This window comes from Pelophylax lessonae, assembly GCF_965119305.1.
Source record: "Pelophylax lessonae genome assembly, chromosome: 13".
NCBI lineage: Eukaryota > Metazoa > Chordata > Amphibia > Anura > Ranidae > Pelophylax > Pelophylax lessonae.
The window spans coordinates 96,527,205-96,551,990 of NC_138780.1; the positions used below are offsets into that span (position 1 = coordinate 96,527,205).

General features: G+C 47.7%; 1 protein-coding gene across 3 annotated transcripts in view; it reads right to left on the reverse strand.

The window, feature by feature from the left end:
- Positions 1 to 24,786, reverse strand: part of AP4S1 (adaptor related protein complex 4 subunit sigma 1) — a 116,284-nt gene that overhangs the window by 42,037 nt on the left and 49,461 nt on the right. For all 3 annotated transcript variants that reach the window (XM_082275754.1, XM_082275753.1, XM_082275755.1), the window contains exon 2: positions 19,850 to 20,029. In XM_082275754.1, coding sequence (XP_082131880.1) covers positions 19,850 to 20,029 — 180 coding nt within the window. The remainder of the gene's footprint in view (positions 1 to 19,849; positions 20,030 to 24,786) is intronic.

The window sequence follows — 24,786 nt, forward strand, 5'->3', positions numbered from 1 at the left end:
ATATGATTTTTTCAAATTCAAAACATAGGTATATAGGTATATATTTAGATATATATTTATACATAGGTGCACAAAATGAACAAAACCATAAAAAAAAAAAAAAAGGCTCCATAGCTCAGGGGTTAGAGCACTGGTCTTGTAAACCAGGGGTCGTGAGTTCAAATCTCGCTGGGGCCTCCCTGCAAGTGTTGGTGACTGTATCTCAAAAAACAAAACCATTAAGAACAAAGAACAAAACCATTAAAACATGGGGTGTCAGGAGGGCACACACTGGGGTGGGGGGGTTGGGAGGGCATACCATGGGGTGTCAGGAGAGAACACACTGAGGGGGGAGGTGTTGGGAGGGCATACTATGGGGTATCAGGAGGGCACACACTGGGGGGGCTGGGAGGACATACCATGGGGTATCAGGAGGGAACACACTGGGGGGAGGTGTTGGGAGGGCATTCCATGGGGTATCAGGAGGACATACACTGGGGGGGGGGGGTTTGGGAGGGCATACCATGGGGTATCAGGAGGGCACACACTGGGGGGGTTGGGAGGACATAGCATGGGGTGTCAAGAGGGAACACACTTTGGGGAGGTGTTTGGAGGGCATACCATGGGGTGTTAGGAGGGCACACATTGGGGGGAGGTGTTGGGAGAGCATTCCATGGGGTATCAGGAGGGCACACACCAGGGGGTATTCACAATGCTTTATTGAGCTAAATGAAAAGGACATGCATTTCCATCTGTCAGCTAACAGCACCTCTATGCTAAGCTGCAGTAACTCAGCAGACGTAGCATAGAGGTCCTTGTAAACGAATCCACCATGTACAGCTAGCTGAGCCTACCTCCAGGAACATTCACTCGGCTACCTCTGCTCAGCTGCTCACACTTCCCTCTTCCAGGCGGGCGCGATCTCCGTGGTCAGGTACATCCCCATCCCGCCCACTCACGCAGCAAGCAGCCTGCAGGAGATAGGCTGGAAACCTGCTGGGGGAGGTACAGGGGGCGGAGTGTCAAGTGTCCATGTGTAATGGCTGTGAGTTGTCCCGACCGCAGCTCTGATTTCCCGCGGTGCACTCGGCCTCACAATCAGTAATATTTTCTCGGGGGGAGCAATTGCCCCTTTGTCCCCCCCCCCCCCCCCCCAGCCGAACCCGACTCACCGAACCCCTGGGGTTCGATCGAACCCAGGTTAAGAACCACTGCTCTAGAGTCTCTGCTAAAAAAATATATATAATGTTTGGGGGTTCCAAGTAATTTTCTAGCAAAAAATACTTTAAGAGTTTAAACTGCTCTCCCTTACAGCCGGAAGTTCATTCCTTTGATCTAAAGAACGAAAAGATACATTGTAAAGCATTTTGTTTATACTTATCTAGCAGCTTTAACAATGTTGATAAACATTTGCCGAAGACTTTTTTTTTTTTTTTTTACAGCTGTGAGTGAGCAGAAAACGGCTCAGTAAGAATCGAGGACATGCAGTTTAAGATCGTCAGGGGGGTGAATCGAGATCGCGATTTTTTTTTTTTTTTTATGTAAATAATTTTTATTGAAATGAAATGCATACAATGTAAGCGCACAAACGTACAAAAACTTTAGTACATGAACAAAGTGCAGGATCAACGTTAATACAGAAGGTGTAGGTTAAACATAACCTAGGTTAGGGAAGTAGGAAGGGTAAGGGATAAGGACAAGGTAAGGTAAGGGAAGATATGGACATGGCACAAATATCAATGTCAGGGTATGGCTTAGATCAAAGTACGGGTTAGCATGTATACACAATACAACAACAATGCAATAATACGCTAATGCATTAAATCCTGGTTACGAGAGAGCCCAAAAGTTACAGTGAGTATTGAAAGACTGCAGTGTCAGTTGGTTAATTGCAATAGCCTTTTCGAATTGGTAGTTTATCTTTAATAGATTAACAACGTCTGACAGATTCGGAGCATCAGGGTTTTTCCACCTGCGTAGAACAACTGTTGTGATCAGATGGTCTGTACGTGACTGGTATGTCATCTATTCCTAGGTGTAGCAACGCTAAAGCTGGGGATGGTGTCAGCAGGCATCCCGTGTGAGAAGACATATAGGAGAATACCTGGTTCCAGAAACTACGTAGTGAAGGACAAGACCACAGCGTGTGCAGCAAAGTGTCCACCTGTGAGCAATTCCTCCAGCATAATTGGGAGTACCTTGGAGAGAAACCTGCCAGGCGGAAGGGAGTGTAGTACCACCTGTTTGTTATCTTGAGGGTCATTTCCCAGTGACTGGCACAGTGGGAGTATTTGTGTATTGTGCTTAGCGCTCTCCTCCACCTGGTGATGAGGAAGGCGGTAGCTAGATCTTTATCCCACTTGAACATGTGCATAGTCTTATGGAATGTCATGTTGTCTAGCAAGATATTGTAGTAATACGAGAGCTTGGGGGGTTTCGGTACGGGCGTCGTAAGTAGATCCCATATTTTTCCGTCGACCAGTATTTTGTTCAGAGGGTTAGACATAAGGAAGTGTGTTATTCTAAGTATGTGGTAGAAGGAGTGATACGGAAGGTCATATTTGCGAATTAGGTCGGAGACCGGGACAAGAGAGTCACCACTATAAAAGGAGTTAATGGAGACAATACCCCAGCGTTGTAGTAGATGAACGGGAATGTCAGGTACGTGTGGCTGGAGTAGGGATATTGGCAAAGTTATCTCAGGCAGAATGTCCCTTTCATTAAGTGGAGCAGGAGAGCGACGCCACACCCGTAGAGAAGCTTGCATAGTAGGGGAGAGGGCTGGTAGGTTCCAGGCCTTCCATTTGTCGCTTAGAAGTAGGACTTTAAGGTCCGACGTGGGTGCAACATCCCTCTCCAGGTCCACCCAAATTGGGCGCTCTGACGTGTGGAGCCAGTGACGCAATTGTGCCAGAATAGTGGCCCAATAGTATGATGGGATATCCGGGATGGAGGCCCCCCCCCAAATTGTCTCTTCCGAACCAGGTTTGAGAAGGCACAACGTGGGCGTCTACCCTCCCAAATGTATGACATCAGTGATCTAGGCAGTTTATGAAGGTGTGTCATGGGGAAATGTATAGGGAGTGCCCTAAATAGGTACAGTAATTGGGGCAAAATAAACATTTTATACGCTGCTACCCTTCCGCTCCAGGAGAGCCACAGGGGGCGCATACGGAAGATATCCGTGTTTATTTTTGTGAGAATTCTGGACATGTTGGTGGATAATAGTCGGGCCGGATTAGCAGGAAGGTCTATGCCGAGGTAGTGCATGCTGGAAACCTGTGGTGTCATGGGGTGTCAGGAGAGAACACACTGAGGGGGGAGGTGTTGGGAGGGCATACTATGGGGTATCAGGAGGGCACACACTGGGGGGGCTGGGAGGACATACCATGGGGTATCAGGAGGGAACACACTGGGGGGAGGTGTTGGGAGGGCATTCCATGGGGTATCAGGAGGACATACACTGGGGGGGGGGTTTGGGAGGGCATACCATGGGGTATCAGGAGGGCACACACTGGGGGGGGTTGGGAGGACATAGCATGGGGTGTCAAGAGGGAACACACTTTGGGGAGGTGTTTGGAGGGCATACCATGGGGTGTTAGGAAGGCACACATTGGGAGGAGGTGTTGGGAGAGCATTCCATGGGGTATCAGGAGGGCACACACCAGGGGGTATTCACAATGCTTTATTGAGCTAAATGAAAAGGACATGCATTTCCATCTGTGAAATGACATCAGTGATCTAGGCAGTTTATGAAGGTGTGTCATGGGGAAATGTATAGGGAGTGCCCTAAATAGGTACAGTAATTGGGGCAAAATAAACATTTTATACGCTGCTACCCTTCCGCTCCAGGAGAGCCACAGGGGGCGCATACGGAAGATATCCGTGTTTATTTTTGTGAGAATTCTGGACATGTTGGTGGATAATAGTCGGGCCGGATTAGCAGGAAGGTCTATGCCGAGGTAGTGCATGCTGTCCGTGGACCAGGGAATAGGAATAGCCTTCGAGAGGGCCTCCTGAGTCTTGTTGGGGACTCCTATGTTGAGGACCGTGGATTTTGACGCGTTTAATTTGTAATAAGAGACCTTACTATAAGCTTGAAGTGTGGCGTATGCAGCGGGGAGGGAGGTATGCGGTTGTGTGAGCATTAAAATAATGTCATCCGCGAATAGGTTTATTTTGTGATGGTATGATGGGAGATGGAAGCCTGTGACCTTAGCATTGGAACTAATGGTTTCCGCCAGGGGTTCAATGATCAAATTAAAAATTGTTGGCGAGAGGGGGCATCCCTGTCTGGTGCCGTTCGTTATGTGGAACTGTTTGGATAATGTACCTGATGTATACACCTGCGCTGATGGGGACGAGTATAATGCCGTAATTGCAGAGAGTATAGGGCCCTGAAATCCGAATTTTAGCAGCGTGGCTCGCATGTACCCCCAGTGGACCCTATCAAATGTCTTTCCGGCATCCAGAGTGAGCAGCACTGATGGGGTCTTAGATGTATGGGCAAGATGCATGATCCCTAGTATCCTCCTAGTAGCGTCCGATGTTTGCCTGCCTGATGTGAACCCCATCTGGTCCCTGTGTATAAGGGAGGGCAGTATACTTTGTAGACGTTTGGCCAGAATACGTGCATAAATTTTGGCGTCGGAGTTCAATAATGATATGGGGCGAAAGTTTGCGGGGGTAGTGGGGTCCTTGCCTGGCTTGGGTAAAGTGACAATATGAGCCCCCAATATGTCCGGTGGAAGTGAAGATACTTCCATAGCTTTATTGAATACCGCCGTTAGGGTGGGACTTGTGAGGACTGATGTGATTTGATAGAATTCATTAGAGAATCCATCCGGCCCAGGCGATTTACCTTTGGGTAGGGTAGAGATACTAGAGTGAACTTCGTCCAGCGATATCGGGGAGTTCAGTGAGTGTAAGTGAGCTTCAGTGAGAGATGGTAGGGAGACAGCATTGAGAAATTGATCAATGTCTGCCGTAGTAGGTTGGTGTTCGGTCGGGTCGTTTTGGAGGTTATATAGAGCACTATAGAAATTAGCGAACTCGTCTGCAATATCCTGTGGGTGCGTGATTTTAGCTTTAGTCAGAGGTTGAAATAAGTGGGGGATCCTGGATTTAGCCTGCTTGTGTTTAACTTCGTTCGCCAGGAACTTCCCTGCTTTGTTTGCCTGAAAGTAGTGCTGTTGCTTGAGATATTGGAGGTGTTTATCGGATTGTTCCAGAAGTAGAAGTCGTAGTTCCTGACGTAGCTTGATTAGGGCAAGCGAGTCAGTGTCGTTGGGGCGGATTTTGTTAGTAGCTTCCAGTTTATGAATGTCATCAGTCAGCGAGGCAACCTTGTCCCGCCGCTGTCTCCGAAGCCGCGACTGCTGCTGGATGCACACCCCTCTGATGAAGGCCTTAAGTGCACCCCACAGCACCCACGGGTCGGAGACAGACGGCTCGTTAATTTTAAGAAACTCCTGTATTTCCCTAGTCAGTCGGGTGCGGCGCTCGTTATTCTGCAGTATGCATGAGTCACAACGCCAGACATGTGCATGGGAGGATCTAGCGGATTTCTCTATGGTTAGCTCCACCACCGCGTGGTCAGACCAGGTGATGTCTGCAACTGCAGAGGAAGACGCTTTGTTCAACAGATACATATCTACAATAAACATATCTATCCTGGAGTAGGACTGGTGTCTTGGTGAAAAGAAAGAATAGTCCCTCTCCACGGCATGTTGACACCTCCACACATCAAAACACTTTCCACAATGGAGAAGGGCCCCCAGTGACTGTTGTCGGTCCCGGGGGGACACCGAGGAGTCCAACCCGGGGTCGACAACAGCGTTGAAGTCTCCACAAAGCAACAAATGACCATACTTAATATTATATACTTGCTTAAGAGTTCTCTTCAAAAAGCGGAGTTGGTGCGTATTCGGTGCATAGAGTACACAGAGAGTCATCGGCAGTCCGTTGATATCGCACGTTGCAATTATGAACCTGCCCTCCGGGTCCAAAACGGTTTTGTGGAGGGTGACCGCCAAAGAGTCCCTGAATGCCAGCATCACACCCCTCTTCTTTTCCGCACAGGAAGCGAATAGGGCTTGGGGAAAGTTCCTGTGGGTGCACCGAGGCTGGTTACCTTCGTGAAAATGCGTCTCATGCACAGCCAATATATCGGCCCTACGGGAGATTGTTTCCTTCCACAGGGAACGTCTCTTCGCGGGATGGTTCAATCCATTGGCATTAATGGAAATTAACTTAATGGTCATGGTAATTCACATAGTTCTGCGGTGCTGAGAGTCCTGAGCAGAGATCAAAGTAGATATCCATGAATAGTGTGCCATCCTTACTGTCCAAATATGTTGGTAGAGAGGGATAGGGGGACAAGGGTGAAGGGGACAAAAAACCTAAAAAAAGGACTGTCCCGGCAGTCCGAGAGCGGAACTGTCCGCAAAAAGAGCGGTGAGGGGCCAGATAGATTCACTATCAGTGGCCTAGGACAAAAATTGTGTTGCATCAAGCATGGTTAGGGCTAGAATGAGCAGATTGTGGCCTGGAGGACCTCTTGCGGGACGCCACTTGCCATTCACTGTCCATGGGGCGTAGAGGCGGAGAAAGAGGAGATGGAGCCTGTTTGGCCGGTAGTATGTTCCATCTAAGAAGCACAGAGAGGCCTTCCTCCAGTGACCTGATAGGCACAGTAGCTCCTTCATGCGTGACCAGAAGGGTCGCAGGATAGCGCCATTTGTGCTGCACCTGGTGGTTACGCAAGGCCTTGGTAACCGTGGACAGATTACGTCTGGCCTGCAGCGTGTGCTTGGACAAGTCCTGTAGCAATTGCACACCGCCATAAGGTTCCGGAAGCTGGTTGAGTTGCCTAGAGACTAGCATAATGCGGTCCTTCGCATGGAAAAAATGAACCCTCATCAATATGTCCCTAGGGATGTCCCCCGCCAGAAAAGAAGGCTTAGGTAGTCGATGGATTCTGTCGATCAGAAGCTCTGATTCCGGCAGAGATGGGACCAGTAATTTAAACAGGGTGGTGACATGTTGCAGTAGTTGTGTGGGAGAGACCGATTCCGGAACACCCCGCACCTTAATGTTATTGCGACGGGATCGATCCTCTAGATCAGCAACCTTATTTTTTAGCCAGGCAATTTCATCAGTTTGGGTATTCATTCTATCAATAATTAAGTTGATGGAATCAGCATGCGTGGAGACAGATTGTTCCACCTGGTCTATTCTGGAGCCCAGGGAGGAGACCTGTCTGCGTTGATGAGTCCCTGATTACATTTTCTGGCTGCCTTGCTTTCAAACAGTTTCTCCCTAAACTACCCCAGATATGGGGTCAAGATTTATAAGCTCTGTGACAGGGCAACAGGCTATATATACATGTGGTTTCCAGAGGGAAAAGATAGCAATGTGAAGCTCCCAACTGCCCAGACTACATGGGGAGCAGTGGCAAGATTCTTTGGGACTGGGTGTCACCCTTATTCGGAAAGGGGTACCATTTATACGTGGACAATTATTACACAAGCATGCCACTTTTTAGTCACCTTTTTGATTTTGTAATTGGCGCATATGGCACCGTGCGACCTAATTGCCGGGGCTTCCCCCAACAGCTTGTAGATTCCCAACTGAGACGGGGGGGGGGGGGGGGAGAGCCTGCTTGAAGTGTAATAAATTGCTTGCAGTGAAGTGGAGGGACATGCGGAATGTTTTCATTCTGTCCTCCATTCATGTAGATAAGACTGTCCAAATTGCAACGGCGACTGGTGTTGTTGAGAAGCTCTTCTGTGTCCACGAATGCAACCTTAACATGGGAGGGGTGGACTTCAACGACCAGATGATGGCGCCATACTTAATTGCCCCTAAAGCTAGACACTGGTACAAAAAAGTGTCTGTATACTTATTTCAATTGGCTCTGCTGAACACCTATGTGCTATACAAAGCGTCAGGAAGAAGTTAATCCTTCCTAATATTCCAGGAAGAGATCATCGCTGCCCTTCTGTATCCAGAAGGTGCTTTGGCCCAAATTCACAATCCAGATGTAGTGAGCCGGCTGTATGAGAGTCATTTTCCAGATGTCCTCTCTAGTAGCCTTACCTAAAGAGCAGCCCAAAGAAGATGTCTTGTCTGTAGAAAGTGCGGATATAGGCGTGACACCCGCTTTTTTTGTCCCTCCTGTCCTGGCCAACCTGGTCTCTACATCGGGGACTGTTTCCATCACTACCACATACTAGTAGATTATTAGTTTAGGGTACAGCACGGCACAGTCTAGGGCACACATTCACACAGGGTCTCGAAAGATGTTGGCTATTGCATTTTGAGAGACCCTAGCCTTGAACGTTTTTTTTTTTTACATTTACAAAAAAAGTAAAAAAAAAAAAAAAAATTAAAGAATTAAAAAAAAATAAAAAAAAAAAAAAAGCCAAAAAACAGTTGTCATTTTATTGAGTTAATTTTCTCTTTTTACTCTACTTTTCTACTGTTACTGTACTTTATAATATACTGTTATACTGTAATGTTTTACTGTTACTGTTTTTCATTGTTAACCATAGTATTCTTTGCAGATACCCCCATTTTACTGTTTTACCGCACTGTATACTATTATATTGTAATGTTTTATTCTTACTGTGTCTTATTGTTAACCATTGTTTGCTTTGCAGGTACGCCCATCAGCTGCAGGACTGATTTGTTTATTCTGACAGCAACAGCTTTTGCTCTCAGCATATACGTAAATCAATGATTGCAGCGCTGTGGGAGGTGATTTCACCACTGCAGTTAAAAAAGAAAAGAGCATATACGTAAATCAATGATTACAGCGCTGTAGGAGGTGATTTCACCACTGCAGTTAAAAAAGAAAAGAGCATATATGGCGAAGTATAGGGGATGGGGTGGACACAGAGGGGGGATCTCTCCTATGCTTCGCCTAATATTTTTTAACACTTTTCTTGGCAGAGATTTCTTCACCTGCATCGATCGATGCGGAATCTGCTATGTTCTTTATTTTTTCGTTGAGCCCAAAAAAAAGCATGTTGCCGGTGAAGTCTAATGGTGGGCATACCACACACTTTCTGGTATAGTTTTTTATAGCCAGCGGTCAGCTTTCATGTAAAAGCAATCCTAGCAGATAATTAGCTGCTAGATGTAAGATTCTGGTACCTCCGGTACCCTTAATCACCACTTTCTCTGTAATGCGTCCCACCTTTCTCTTCAGGTGGTACGCATATACCTTTAAGAACGATGATGTCACTGCTGAGCGCCGCAGAGCGGCTAGTTCAAACGCCGGCGGTCTCACTCACATTGTTCGTTCAACCTGTCTTGTTATCCACATGCTTTCAAGCCTGTCTCTCGATCGGAACCTCCAGCTATTCCCTTTACCTGGAGCAGACCGGAACCTCGCTACTGATCCCTGTATCTCGCTACCGGATCATTCCTTATCTACTGGACCTTTCTAAACTACTAACATTACAAGTGATAAGTACCCCGCAGGGGAACCCTCCATAACCTTATTGCACTATCTACCTATGCACATTAAGGACTGTTACTACCTATCCATACTATCCTATCATCTGCACTGTTACATAGATTGCTAGCTCTTGAGCCTACTACCATCTATCATCTGCACTGCTGCATAGATTGCTAGCTCTCCTGTCTACTACTATCTATCCTTGCACTGGGTTAGTCTATCCTGTATTTGTCATCTGCTGTCCTCACCACCTGTTAGCATACTCGATACTAACCTATCTGCATTCCTAAATACCATCTTGAACTCTCCTATACAAACCTATCAAGTGATTACCATCCTTGTCACTGTTCACACCTGTCCCTTCAGCACATCACCTTCATACTATCATATACATCCTATCACTCCAGGAACATCTCATTGAGTGTGTATATATCTGTATGTTGAAGCTGACAGGCCCACGGTGATGAGTCCTGGAGAGTTGGATCTGGTATTCAACACATCTCTACATGACTACTGAGTGGAGATTTTGCAGCTGCAAATCCAGCCTATACTAAAAACGCCGGAGCGTTACACTAGACTGCTTTTACAAGCAATGGGAGGGGACTCCCTCCCCCCATCCTGCTACCTTCCACAGTTTTCTCAGGCTCTCCTGTCCCACCGCTTAACCCGAGACTGCAGCTGGTGGTTCTGTCAGCTGACCATAGAGCTGATTGGAGACCAGAATGGCTCCAATCATCTCTATGGCCTAAGATACCGGAAGCTACGAGCATCTCATGACTTTGGTTTCGCCAGATATAAACAGCGCCATTGGGAAAGCATCTGATCACACCAATATTGGTGTGGTCAGATGCTTTAAGGGCAGAGGAGAGATCTAGAGTCTAATAGACCTCAATTTTTTTTAAAACGAGTACCTGTCACTACTTATTGCTATCATGGGGGATATAATATAAAAAAAGAATATATAATATAAAAAAAAATGAAAGGGAAGGTGTCAGAACAGTGGCGTACCAACAGGGGGGGCGGTCCACCCCGGGTGCCACACATTAGGGGGGTGTCAGGGAGATCCAGGGTGACACCCGGGGCCGGCCGCCGGACTGCCTCCGCCGCTCACTGACACAGGAGAGGAGGAGAAACTGTATAAAGCAGAGCATGGGAGAGAGACTCACTGTCACTCACGAGCCCTGCATACACAGCGGGCGCTGCCGAAGTTAACTGTGCTAGATAATGAGAAGGCGATTGGTTGCTAGGACTGCCTATCAACCAGTCACCTGCTCATTAACTAGCACAGTTAACTTCGGCATTTCCCGCTGACCGCTGTGTATGCAGGGCTCGTGAGTGTGACGGTGAGACTCTCTCCCATTCTCTGCTCTCCTCCTAATAAGGAAGGAGGGGGAGGGGCAATTGTATTGTAAAGGGGTTCTATTGGGAGGAGAGGGGGTCTGCATTGTAAAGGGGTTTTATTGGAGGGGGGGTCTGCATTGTAGAGGGGTTTTATTGGAGAGGGGGGGGGTTGTGGATTGTAAAGGGGTTTTATTGGAGGGGGGGTTGTCTGCATTGTAAAGGGTTTCTATTGGGGGGCTTGTATTGTAAAGTGGTTCTACTGGGGGGTCTGCATTTTAGAGGGGTTCTATTGGGGGGGGGGGGGTTTGTATTGTAAAGGGTTCTATTGGGGGGGGGGTTTGCATTGTAGAGGGGTTCTATTGGGGGGCTTGTATTGTAAAGTGGTTCTATTGGGGGGGTCTGCATTTTAGAGGGGTTCTATTGGGAGGGGGGGTTTGTATTGTAAAGGGTTCTATTGGGAGGGGGGGTTGCATTGTAGAGGGGTTCTATTGGGGGGTTTGTATTGTAGAGGAGTTCTATTGGGGGTGGGGTTTGTAATGTAAAGGGTTCTATTGGGGGGGGGTTGCATTGTAGAGGGGTTCTATTGGGGGGCTTGTATTGTAAAGTGGTTCTATTGGGGGGGTCTGCATTTTAGGGGGGTTCTATTGGGGGGGGGGGGTTTGTATTGTAAAGGGTTCTATTGGGGGGAGGGTTGCATTGTAGAGGGGTTCTATTGGGGGGTTTGTATTGTAGAGGGGTTCTATTGGGGGGGTTTGTATTGTAGAGGGGTTCTATTGGGGGGGTTTGTATTGTAAAGGGGTTCTATTGGCGGTGGCTTTGTATTGTAAAGGGGTTCTATTGGCGGTGGCTTTGTATTGTAAAGGGGTTCTATTGGGGGGGGCTGTATAATGTAAAGGGTTCTATTGAGGGGGGGCGAGGGCTATGTCATGTAAAGGCTTCTATTGGGGGGGTGCGGAAACTGTGTAATGTAAAGGGTTCTATGGGGGGTGGGGGCTGTGTAATGTAAGGGGTTCTTTTGGGGGGCAGGGGCTGTGTAATGTGAAGGGTTCCATGGGGGGTGGGGGCTGTGTAATGTAAGGGGTTCTATTGGGGGACGGGGGCTGTGTAATGTGAAGGGTTCTATGGGGGGCGGGGGCTGTATAATGTAAAAGGTTCTATGGGGGGCGGGGGCTGTGTAACATAAAGGTTCCATGAGGGGGGTGTGGGCTGTGTAATGTAAAGAGTTCCATGAGCGGGGTGGGGCTCTTCATTTGACAAGTTAATTCAAAATTTGTAAGTGTAAAGCCCCTTTCACACTAGGAGCCCGTCGGCGGACTCAGTTTTTCTCAGCGGGGGATCGATCCGCCGATCCCCCGCTGAGCAGGCGGATGGCAGCTCTGTCTCCACACTGTGTGAGGAGACAGAGCTGTCAGGTCCCCGCTGTTCTCTATGGGGGAATCGGATGAGAATGGACTGCCTGTTCGTTCTCATCTGATCCCATCCGATCCGCTGGACGGGTGGAAAATAGGGTTTCCATCCGTCCAGATTTGACGGACCGGATCGGATGTCAGCGGACATGTCTCCGCTGACATCCGATGCCCCATAGTGATGCATGGGGCATCCGTTTAGATCCTCCTGAAAAACTGACAGGCGGATCTGAACGGTCCACTAGTGTGAAAGGGGCTTAAAGGGTCTCTTCAGTAGGTTGAATTTAGATCGTATAAAGGAAATAAGCTGATTTTATCAGAATAATTTGCTTGAGGGCATTTGTAGCGTATCTTTGAAATATTGTAAAAAGTATGGTTGGTCACAATTGAGATAGTCGCCTATCCTAGAAAAGCCCCTTATTAAGCCACCATATAAAAATGACATTGGAGTCATTCCGGTAGAGAACTCAGGATTGCAAAACAGGGGGGCCAGTGAGGTATGTGGAGATGACAGGGGTTTCCAAAATTTTACTCCATCCCAAACCGCCAGGGAATGGGACAGGGTAGGGCATAAAAAAGGGGGCGAAGATGGGCAGGAAGCCACATTAAAGAACTAATGGCATAAGGATGGCACGGGAGAGCTTCAATAGAGATGGATCCCTTGGCCATTGTACAGGACAGCTGAATTATTTGGGCAGCCTGATAATAGGCTTGTATATTAGGGAGGCCAAGTCCCCCACTGGGTTTTGAGACATACATCATCAGTTTATTCATTCTGGGCTTTTTATTACCCTGAATAAAGCGAAGAACTGATTATAAACGCTGCAGATCTCCTTTCGGGACAGCAATTAGTAGAGTTCTAAAGTAATAAAGTATTCTGGGTAGAAATGTTATTTTAATAGAGTTTATTCTGCCAAACCAAGATAAGGGATAGTCTGCTCATCGTCGAAAATCTTCTCTAAGTCAACGAAAAAGTGGAGGATAATTAGCCCAATAGAGAGTGTCAATAGAAGGAGTCACTTGGATACCTAGGTAAGGAAGGAAATATAGTGCCCATTGAAAGCTATAAGTGTTGCATAAAGTCTGCACTGCCAAGGGAGGTAGAGAAATATTAAGGGCTGTTGTTTTTTGGGCGTTCAAGGAAAGCCCTGAGAATTCGGAAAACTGGTGTAACAAAGTCAATAGATTAGTTAGGGTAGTTTGAGGATGGGTGACATACATGAGGACATTGTTGACAAACAGGGAACATTTATTCTCTTGTTGTCCACAATGTATACCATTTATGTTAGGATGGGATCGAATCTCTATGGCTAAGCGTTCGATTGCCAATGCAAATAGCAATGGAGAAAGTGGGCAGCCCTGTCATGTTCCACGTCGGATAGAAAACAGAAGTGACTTAAAACCCTAATGGAAAACTGAGCTGATGGATTGCTGTAAAGCTTTTTCAGTAGTAAGATAAAGGTAGAGCCAAATCCAAAGGCTTCTAGAGTGGAAAATAAATAGTCTCAATTTAGGCTATCAAAGGCTTTATGAAGGACTAGTGAGAGTAGGGCAATTCTCTACGTAGGGAAGAGTCCCAATTGGAGCGTATCGCACAAATCAGGGCTATAGACCGACGGATCTGATCTAACTGGCGTTCATTTATAAAGCCGTATTGATCTTTATGGATATAGTGCACTAAAAAAGTACCTAAACGTAGGGCTAGAAGCTTTGTTAGAATTTGGAGGTCACAATTAATTAATGAAATAGGGCGGTAATTAAGGATGTCAGACCAGTCTTTAGTCGGTGTAGGTAGAACGCTGATGAAGGCCCTATTCTCATCAAACGGAACTTCTCCGCCATCGCGCAAGAAATTAAAGTAGAGAGCCATATGAGAGTTCAATTGTTCACAGGATTTTTTATAGTAATTATTGGGGAGATCGTCGGGACCTGGTAATTTATTTAAGGACAGTGTTTTGAATTTTCTCACCTGTGATGGGTTGGTCCATGAGCTCCCTATGGGATTCTGTGAGAGACAGTAACAATAAGGTATTCAGGAACCTACTAATAGAAATAGAAACAGGGCCCTGAGGTGGGTTGTATATTTGGTATAGAAGTTCTGAAACTCTTGAAGGATTTTTTTTAGGGATTTTGAGAAAGATTGCCTCCAAAGAGTCTCATTTTTGGAAGGGCTGTATATGTGTGTTTAAGGGTGAGTTTACATGCCAATAACGAGCCTGGTCAAGAACGTGAAGTAAAGAATTTATGATTAGCCCAGTGTAGGTCTTTCTCCGCTTTTGTGGTTAGGCAATGTTAAGTTCCATGCGAGTTTATTCAAGCTTGTTTAATATATCAGAATGGGGGGAATGTTTATGTTGGTCAACTAGAACTTCCTATTCCTAAGTCTTGGCAGTAATTACCTCATTGCAAGCTTTCTTAAGTCTAGATGACAGCTGAATCAGAAAACCCAGAATATAAGCTTTATGTGCCACCCAATTCACAGCGGGATTAGTGTCTTCTGCTTTATTGGTATCAAAATGGGATTTCAATTTGGTACTGATATCTAGACAGTGAGATTCATCACTAAGGATAGATTTGTTTACTAGCCAAGGAGATTTAGCTAATTTGGCCGTCAAATTAGAGAATAATAAAACAGCAGGGTCATGGTCAGACCAGGGTGTTGAGACTATCTTAGCTGAAAGGAGTTTAGGTAGCAGTCCTGAAAGGAGAAATATATGGTCAATACCTGAATAGCGGTTGTATGCTCTAGAAAAATTAGAGTAGTCTCAAGCGGTAGGGTTGGCCTCCCTCCAAGCGTCAATAAGATCATGGTGATTTAACAGTTGAGCAAATTTGTGGCTCTGCTTAGGGGGAGAATGTAGCTTATGTTCGAATAGACTCTATTCTGAACTTCTGTACCCGCACAAAGCAGTTTATCGCCTTGAGGTCCAGGATTGGACACACTTTGCCTTCCTTCTTGGGGACTGTGAACAGGTTTGAGTCTAAACCCTGAAAACGCTCCAAAGTCGGAACCCTGAAAACGTTCCGAAGTCGGAACCTGGACAATCACCCCTTGAAGGAACAGGTCTTGTAGCGCCCCATACAAACCCTGTAACCAGTCTGGGGACAGGCGCAGGTTGGAAGGAAAAAACCTTGCCTGGGGACAAGAGCGAATCTCAATCTTGTAGCCGGACCGAATGACTTCGTGGACCCACTTGTCTTACACCAGGGAAGTCCACAGGTCCGGAAACCAGCAAAAATGTCCCTCTACCCTTGATACATGTGAGGGTGCACCTTCATGCAGAAGGAGCCTTGTCCATGGGTCTGGAGAAGCCCTCTCTAGGCTTGCCAGACCAAGTTAGTTTGGATCCGCCAGAGGAGGCCCTGAAAGGCTTTGAACCCTTGTCAGTTGACCCTGTGAGCTGAGAAGGAAGGTCCACATCTACGACGAGATTCCTTGCTCTAAGTAGCCTGCGGAAGAAAGATACTCTTCCCCCCCCTGTGAGGCCTTTAATGATGTAATCCAGGGTAGCTCCAAACAGACGATCTCCTTGAAAGGGAAGATCAGTCAAGGCCTTTTTAGAAGTCTGGTCCACAGACCAGCATTTGAACCAAAAGACACGCCGAAGGACCACCACCAAAACAGAGAGGCGAGCCATCATGGGAGCCACGTCCAAAGAGGCATCACAGATAAACTGCAGCCCTTGAACCAGGTGGTGTGCCAACTCAGCAATGGCAGGAGGGAGCTGTTCATAGTCCAGGTAAGGACATAGAAGCTTACCCTACTCAGTCAGAGTTTGCGACACTAATGCACTGGTAAATACCTGCCTCATTGCCAAACCAGCTAAGGTGTGCATAACGCGGGCCACAGCCTCCGCCTTCCGGTAAGCCAGATCCTTAAAGGCTGGGGATGCTTCCACTGGAATCATGGTGGCCTTGTTTAATCTGGTAACCGGAGGGTTCACCACTGGTGGCACAGTCCACTTCTTAAGGAGGGACTCCTCATAGGGTAAATGCATAGTAAAGCAATTTGAAACCCTACGGGGACGCTTTGGTCGTCCTAAATGTTTTGCGACAATAGGCGGGGAAAGGAAACACCTTTGCTGCTCTGTATAGCTTGTGAGTTCAAAAGGGTACCTGCACCTTTGTCGCAGCTTAGGCTGTGTCCTCCATTTTTAGGGTCTCAGATACAATCAGTGCATCTACCGGCATTTTTCTCATGCGGGGTCGCAGACGTGGAGGAATCATCCTCACTATCAGAAAATTCTGCAGGCACAACAGCGTGACCCATGTTTGTGGCGACTGAATCAGATTCAGGACCAGATGAGGCAGGGGAAGGCGGGGGGCACTTTTTGCTAGCTCGTCGCCCGCAAGCTGCCTCCACCTGGGACAAAAGGGACTCCAGGATCGCCGTCAGTGCATGGATGGATGGTTGGGACCCAGTGAGCCCCACAGCCTCAGAGAAGGGATCAGGTGGGGGAAACATGCATAAAAGACTCCATGAGTCACCAGGGGGACCCCACAAAAAAAGTGTAACACCCTAAGGGACAACCCCCACTGCGGTGGCAGCACCACCAGGCCGCCAAGCACAAGGCACAGAGTGATCCTCAGCAGAGAGGGAGAGGACCCCACCAGACTCACCACCCGCCGACACAATGCAATCACCAGGAGAATCTGCACTACACGTGCAGTGATCAGGAAGCTAAATTATCCAGTAGTCAGCACCAGGGGATAGGGAGGGGCTCAACTGTCATGACCGCTGCTATTTGCAATGCAAACCACAAGAAAATGGCCGCCAAACTACATAAAACATGGCTACAGTATATAGCAATACACAAGGGTACAGCAAAATGGCGGCTCCGCGCGGCACCACAAGGCCTACAAGGACCCAGAAATCGGGAGAGCTGCCACCAGGTACAATCCCCCCCCTTGCCAGTTGTTCGTCTGGTCGCCGGCGGCGCACCCCCCCCCCCCCGTCACCTATCACCAGTTAGCGCCCTGCGCCCACCCCAGGAAAGTGGTCAGACCACCCACAAAAAGTACATCCCCAGCGTATGTGGAGGGGGGGGGGCAGGATGAGGAACTTGGCAAGGATAGGTGCCTGCAAGAAGGAGGGGAACCCGGGGGTTCGGCTGTCCCAAGGAGGGGAACCCGGGGGTTCGACTGTCCCAAGGAGGGGCCCACATCCACCCCAAAACCCTCCAGGGGTAGAGGGAGGACAGCTACTCACCATACCAGGAACCAGGTGGGCACCACTCCAGACAGATCTCCAACTAAATGGGGGGCTGTCGGCCAGGAGAAACGCTGCGACTCAGGCCAAGGCCAGGTCGCATGCGACCTCGCAAGACGTTTAACTTGTAGGGCCAGCCCCCGTCCAGTGGGGCTATGTCGTGGCCGTCCTAGCACGGAGCTGAGGCGTGCACGTGTTCGCTGGCCAGACTGGGGTGACCACTAGATTTGGATTATCCAGCCCGTCGCCCACTCCGGCAGTTGATAGTAGATCTCACTAGGTCCTTACTCCTGACTAGGCAGAAAAAACTGACTGACTATAGCAGGAAGAGGGAGTATACCCCCTGGGACTGCCCATGGGTGTAGCCAGAAGTTTTTTCTGCCTAGTGTCCTACTCCTGTAGGGGGCAGCATAATCCAATGGTCAAGAATGACAGGAGCTGTGTCCATCAATGAACGAAAGAGAAAACACACCAGTATGGTTTTTAACTGAGAACGAGACATCCATGCTTTCTTAGGGCGAAGAATGTTCTTTGTTTTTCACTGCATGTTCTGGTGTTTTGTTTCTGGATCATACTGGTAACAACATGTTTCATCAAAGGTAATAAACCCTATCAAACACCTCTGCATTCTTCAAAAGATCAGATGAAATTTGAAGACAACGTTATTTCTGATTTTCTATCAAGATTCCAGGCACCATCTTTGCGTAAATCTTTCTTATTCCCAAATCCTCCATTAGAATCTGACGCACTCTTTCCCTGTTCATGATCAATTCTTCTGCCATTAGTCAAACACTCAATCTTCAATCTGAATGTACAAGGGTTTGCACTCTGTCCACATTGCCATCTTTCTTGGCTGCCCACTTCTGGCATCATCATAGACATCTTCCCTCCCCTTCTTAAATTGCCTATGCCATTCAAAAACACTTGATTTTGTCATGGAATGTCCACCATAAAATTCAGCTAAAATTTCACTCACACGTTTGCTAATTTTCATGCAAAATTTGATATTGATCCACTGCTTCGGATTCCAATCACTCACTTTCTGCCAACTGCGCAACACACACACGTGTCATTTATTCTACTACTCTGTAATCAGGGCCAGATTAAGAGCATCATGGGCTTGGTGCTGAGGATTTTGAAGGGCCTTAAGGGCCGTGCCTTGGCATGCACCCAGAGGAGGAAGGGTGCAGCCATGCATGCCTAATTCAACATGGGATGCTGTCCCTGAAGCCCATAAACACATCCATGCATCAGCAACTGTCCCTCCTTGTCCGGCCTTCGCGCTGTGTGGGGAGGTTCTGAGGGTGCTGCCTGGGGAAGCGAGCATAGAAGCCAGACTTCTGTGTTTACAAGTGACAGAAGAGCGGTAACAGTGAATATGGCCAACCCGGGGCCTATATAAAAGGTAGGGGCCTGGAGCTGCAGCTCCAATAGCCCCTACGTTAATCTGGCCCTGTCTGTAATGACCGAGTCAACTGGTCTGCAACCCAGACAAGTGCAAGTTAAAACATGTCAAAACACACTCAAGTGCGAATGGCTATTTGACTCACTACCATAGTGCTATGCTGCGAGCATTCCAGGAATTAAATGATCCCACCTCGTGCACTGAGGGACCATTTGCACCAGTATGGTCTTCTGTGGTGTGTTTAGTGCACACTGTATCAAGCATTAAATGGAATTGCTGTAGCCCAGTCATTTGAATGGACTGAGTAATGTAAAACGGACTACAAATCGTGCATGCAGCATTTTCAGCACTGCAATGCAAGGTAATGCACTAACCCGCTTTGGGATGAGCTACAACAGAGATGCATTGGGAAGCCATTAAAAATGGCGCACATTACTTTAGGTTGCAGCAGTGGTGTGAATGGGTTCTTAGACATGTTTCTGATGCAAACATTAAGACGAATATATGTGGTACGCATTTCTTCAATGCAGTAAAGAATTGTAGAAAACCATTGGACATAAAATCAATGGACATGGCTGTAAAATAAAACAATTCCCTGCTGCTGTTCTTTGAATAAGGAAAACCAAACCACAATTAACTTGCTCCTGTGTTGCTTTGTGATGCTGCCTGCTATCCTGACTGTAATGCTGGGAGATTTAGTGATGAGTGTACCCAGCTGAAAGTGCAGAATACAAAACGGCTCAATTCACAGTAAATTTGTATTGAGAGAAATATGGAAGCTGCTACTGCTAGCATCTTCTGCAAATGCTATCTGTGTCTGTTATTCTGATCTGATGTCTTTTCAACTAACCTAGGACATACTGTATATACAGATAAGGATTTCGGACTTCCCTGGCAACATGCATCTTCAGAGTCTAATATTTTTAGAAGGCCTCAAGCAATAGAGACCCTCGTATTTCTCTCACTGCAGATTTAAGTTAAAAGTAACCAGCATTTACCAATACCACTCTTAATTACCTAAATTAACATATATTTTATCTTACCTGATCTTTGGAACGGGAAAGGCACATTTTAATGACCTCAGATTCCAACAGTGTCCTCCTCTGTACCTCTACACACTCATAGTATCTGGATAGCCTTGTTTGTCCTTGCTTGTTGACAATCAGGAAGAATTTGATCATATCTACTATCAGGGGACTCTCATCCACCCCCAAATTAGTACACTGCAAAAAAAAAAAAAAAAAAAAGCAAAAAAATAAAACCATATTTTCTTACTCCTTAATTTAATAATGAAAGATGTTATTCTTTTTACCCAGTCATTGCAAACAGAGTCTCTCCTACAAAGAATTTAAATAGAAGTATGACATTTATTTTTAAAGTGATTGTTAAGTCATGTTTTTTTTTTTCTATTTAAATAACAAACATATTATTATTTGCTCCATGCAGTGGTTTTGTACAGGGCAGCCCAGATCCTCCTCTTCTTGGGTCCCTGGCTGGAGCTCCTGGCCCCTCCCTCCTATTAAGTGCCCCCACAGCAAGCAGCTTGCTATAAAGGCACCAGAGCTGAGCTGCAGCTCCGTGTATCCATTCAGACACGGAGCTACTATTCGCCCCCCTCTCTCTACTAAAGGGGTGAGTTTGATTGACAGCAGCGGGAGCCAATGGTACCTCTGATTTAATTAGAAAGTGGGATTGGAAGTGTTTCCTGGGCTAATTGATAAGCCACAAGTTACACCCCAAAACAGATGGGATTTTCAAGGGCTGTAGTATGCGCTAGAAGATAAATATAAACACATGCATATTATAAAACTAATAATTTTATTGAAGTATAACAAAAGAAAAAGAAAATCATATAAAGAGAAAAACTGAATTTTTGTAAAATCTTACCGTAAAATTCCTTTCTCTGAGTCCTCTGACAGTCGCCGCCCCTCATATAGTCTTCACCAATGGGTATTGACCTCTTATCCACAGGAGTAAGCTAGGCAGAAGATTTTGTTAAAAACACAAAACTTTGCATAGACACACCTACAGGGGGCTGTCCCTCTGGTCCAATACCCCCAGCTAGCCTCATTCCCAATTCAGTTTGGTAGCAAGCAGTAGATAGTCCATGAACCCCAAAAGAGGGGCGGCGACTGTCAGAGGACTCAGAGAAAGGAATTTTACGGTAAGATTTTACAAAAATTCCATTTTCTCTTACGTCCTCTGACAGTCGCCGCCCCTCATATAGTCTTCACCAATGGGATGTCCCAAAGCAGTGTAGACATGAGGGGTGGGAAACGCAACCGTCTCAAGGCAACGAAGCACCCAAGGTCAGATAAAGGAACCTTATCTGAACCAGAAATGTAATCCACTGGGTAACAGGAAAGCTCAACAGGAGCGAACAAACCCAGGAAGGTAAAATAACCAAGGGGGAAAAACCCCCACAGGAGGGGACAGGCTAAAAAACGCCATGTCTCCCCCAAAGTACTGCCGCACAGAGAGCTTTGCGGCCAAAGGAGGCATCTGCTAAAACATCAAGTTAGTAAACTCTGTAAAAGGTGTGCAGGGACGACCAGGTCGCCGCATTGCACATCCGGGGCACCGACACCTGATGGCGAAAGGCCCAAAACGCACCCTCCACTCCGAAGAGTGAGCCGTGACCGGGAAGGGCGGAACCCAATCCCTAGGCGAATAAGCCTGTACAATCGTCCGTCTGAACCAGACAGGAACGGTTGCCGCAGACGCAGCCATACCCTTCCAAGACCCTCAGGAAGGGCAAAAAAGATAATCCAACCTTCTGAAGGATTCAGTAGACGACAGGTAACCCTGATCGCCCTGACAACATCCAAGGAATGCAAGGCAAAAATCCATAGGATTCGCACACAGCGAAAGCAAAACAATGTCCTCATGGAGATGGACATCAGACACCACCTTTGGAAGAAGGATTGATGAGGTCGCAAGACCACCTTATCCCTATGAACCACCAGGTAGGGAGAGCGGCAAGATAGGACCGCCAACTCCGACACACTGCAAGCAGATGTGATCGCCACCAGAAAGGCAACTTTCCGTGACAGTGCAAGCAGAGGAATCTCCCGGATGTTCTCAAAGGGAGGACGTCGCAAAACGACAGAACCAAGTTCAAGTCCCTAGGGGTTAAGGGCGCCCACCGAGGGGGCCAAATGACGCACCCCTTGAGTAAAGGTGTGATCAAAGAATTTGACGCCAAAGGGCGCTGGAAAGAATGGCCAGCGCAGATAGCTGACCCTCAACAGTGGGCAGTGCAAGACGTAGGTCCACACCGGATTGCAGGAAGGCTTACACCCTTGCCACCGAAAAGTAGTGAGGATGGAAACCCCGCGATTCGCACCAGGCAGAGCAAGCCTTCCAGGTAAGATAATAAATCTTACCAGACGAGGCCTTCCTAACTCAATGCAAGGTAGGAGTGACCTCCGACGAGAGACCCCGATCTCTCAAGATCTGGCTTTTAACAGTCACGCCGTCAAGGCCAGCGACTGCAAGGCAGGATGGAAGAACAGCCCCTGAGACAACAGATCGTCTCGTAAGGGGAGCCGCCAGGGAGGCTTGACGACCATTTGCATGACGTCCGCGTATCAAGACCGGCGCGGCCAGTCCGGGCCCCCAGGACCACCAACCTCGGTTCCGAGACCAACCTGCGAAGGAACCGTGACAACAACTGGATCGGGGGAAGGCATAAATCAGGCGATACTGATTCCATGGCACCACCAGCGCGTCCGAGGCGGCTGCCAGAAGATCGCATGTTCTTGCCACGAGCCTTTCCACCTAGTTGTTAAGAGGAGGCGCGCCATCGCTCACACAGCATCTGAAAACACCTCTGGGTATAGGGACCATTCCCCCTGGTCTGGGGTCTGGCGACTCCAATAGTCGGCCTGCCAGTGTTCTATACCCGGAATGTGAACTGCCGAAAGTGCCGAGACCCGCGACTCGGCCCAAGGCAAAATCTGGGCCACTTCCCTGGCTGCCCGGGGCACTCCTGGTGCCCCTTGGTGATTGATGTACGCCCCCACAGCGGTGTAGTCCGCCTGCACCCGCACAGGGAGGCCCTGAAGACGATCCCTCCAACGGAGCAAACAGAGTCTGATCGTTCTCAGTTCCTAGGCATGTATCGGTAGGGAGGATTCCTCCTCCAACTAAGTGCCCTGGGCAGACAATTTGCCCAGAACGCCACCCCAGCTCGACAGGCTGGCGACCGTGGTGAGCACCGTTCAAAACAACGGCCAGAAGGATTTCCCTTCCGTCAGAGCCGGAGACTGGAGCCACCACAGAAGGTCCGCTCTGACCCAGTGACTCAAAGATATCCTCCTGTCCAATGACTGAGGATGCCAGTCCCACCTGGCTAGGATCTCCGCTTGCAGAGATCGCGTGTGGAACTGTGCAAATGGGACCGCCTCGAAGGCTGACACCATCAATCCTAGGGACTGCATGCGGGTCCTGAGTGATGAGGATTTGTTGTCCCTGAGGGATCTGACCTCGTTCAGCAGAGTCCGGAGTATGTCCTCCGGAGACCATTACTGAGGCGAACAGGGGCTACATCAAGGAACCTGCCCCCACATAGGAGTGGCGGGCAAGAGAGCCCACCCGCCTATCTGCCGGGTCTCTAAGCACCGGACAAGCCTCCATGGGCATCAGAGTGGCCTTGTGTAGTCTGGATGCCGTGTGGTCCACCTTAGGGGCCACAATCCTGTGCAAATCCGTTGGAGACGCAAAGGGACAAAGGTACGGAAACCGCTTAGGTACCACAAAGTTGCGATTCAGATTGCGCCAATGTTCGTTTACCATTTCATGAAATTCGGTGTGACAGATTTCTGAACTGAAACCTGAACTGATTTCTGGGTTCTGCAGGTCCCCAAAAGACGACCGCTTACCCTGCTGGTGGGGCTCATCCTCCAAATCCAGCGGTTCTTTTACAGAACTACGAGCGCAGCCATAGCAGCGCGATCACTGGCCGTCCTGGCGGGGGAAAACTTCCTCCTCCTCCACTTCCCCCTCCCCTCCAACTGAGAGGACTGAGACCCCTCAGGGGGTACACCATCCGTGGCAACCATGACAGAATCTGAATCAGAGGAATGTGAAGGCCTGGGCCTTCTTCTATAAGTGCGCTCAGACATCAGCAGATCCACCTGTGATGCGAAAATTGTAAGTGCAGCAGTAAGGGAGCTGGGCACAGAGGATTCAGGAGTACCTGAACACTCCACCAGAGCTGGGGGGAATTTGCTGTCCTGGGAATCCAGTAAGAACACACTTAAAACTTCTATGGCGCTGGCCCTTTAAATCGCGACAGCCGCGGATCGCACCGCTACCGCAATAGTGGAAGAAATAGCACAAGTTTGAAAAACTGCAGGAAAAAAGTAGCCAGCATGAAAAGTACCCAGAAGAAGCTTAAACCCCCCCCCAGAAATATGTGCATACAGTGCACATACAGTGCATATCTGCACATGGCTTGCTTCTGAGGTGCCCATCTAGGCTGAACTATGGTAACTCTGTGAACAGATGAAAAATTGGAGGCCCCTTCTTTTCATTTATATATACCTGGATATATGATCCTCATCCCATTGGAGCGATCCCATCAGAGGCACTTCCTATTCTTTGGAGGAAACATTGGAGCTTGGACATCACGAGTCCCATCAGATTACTACAAACGCTGATACATCCACAGTGTGGTGAGTAGGGGACCTGGAGGGTCACTCATGAGAGCACTTTATATATCTGGACGGATCTGCACCCGAGCACCTATATTTATTATCTACACTGAAGATTAAGATTTGCACTTGAGCACTTTAATTAAATATATTTAACAAAAGAAAGACTTTATACAGCATTTACAATATTGTTCGTCAGAAAATATATTATTGTATATCTATTATTTATATATCACACATTTTCTTTTGCTAGCGCTGTTTTAATATATTTCTACACAGGTTTTTCCAATAATTGTTTGGATGCACAGCAGCTGCACATCATT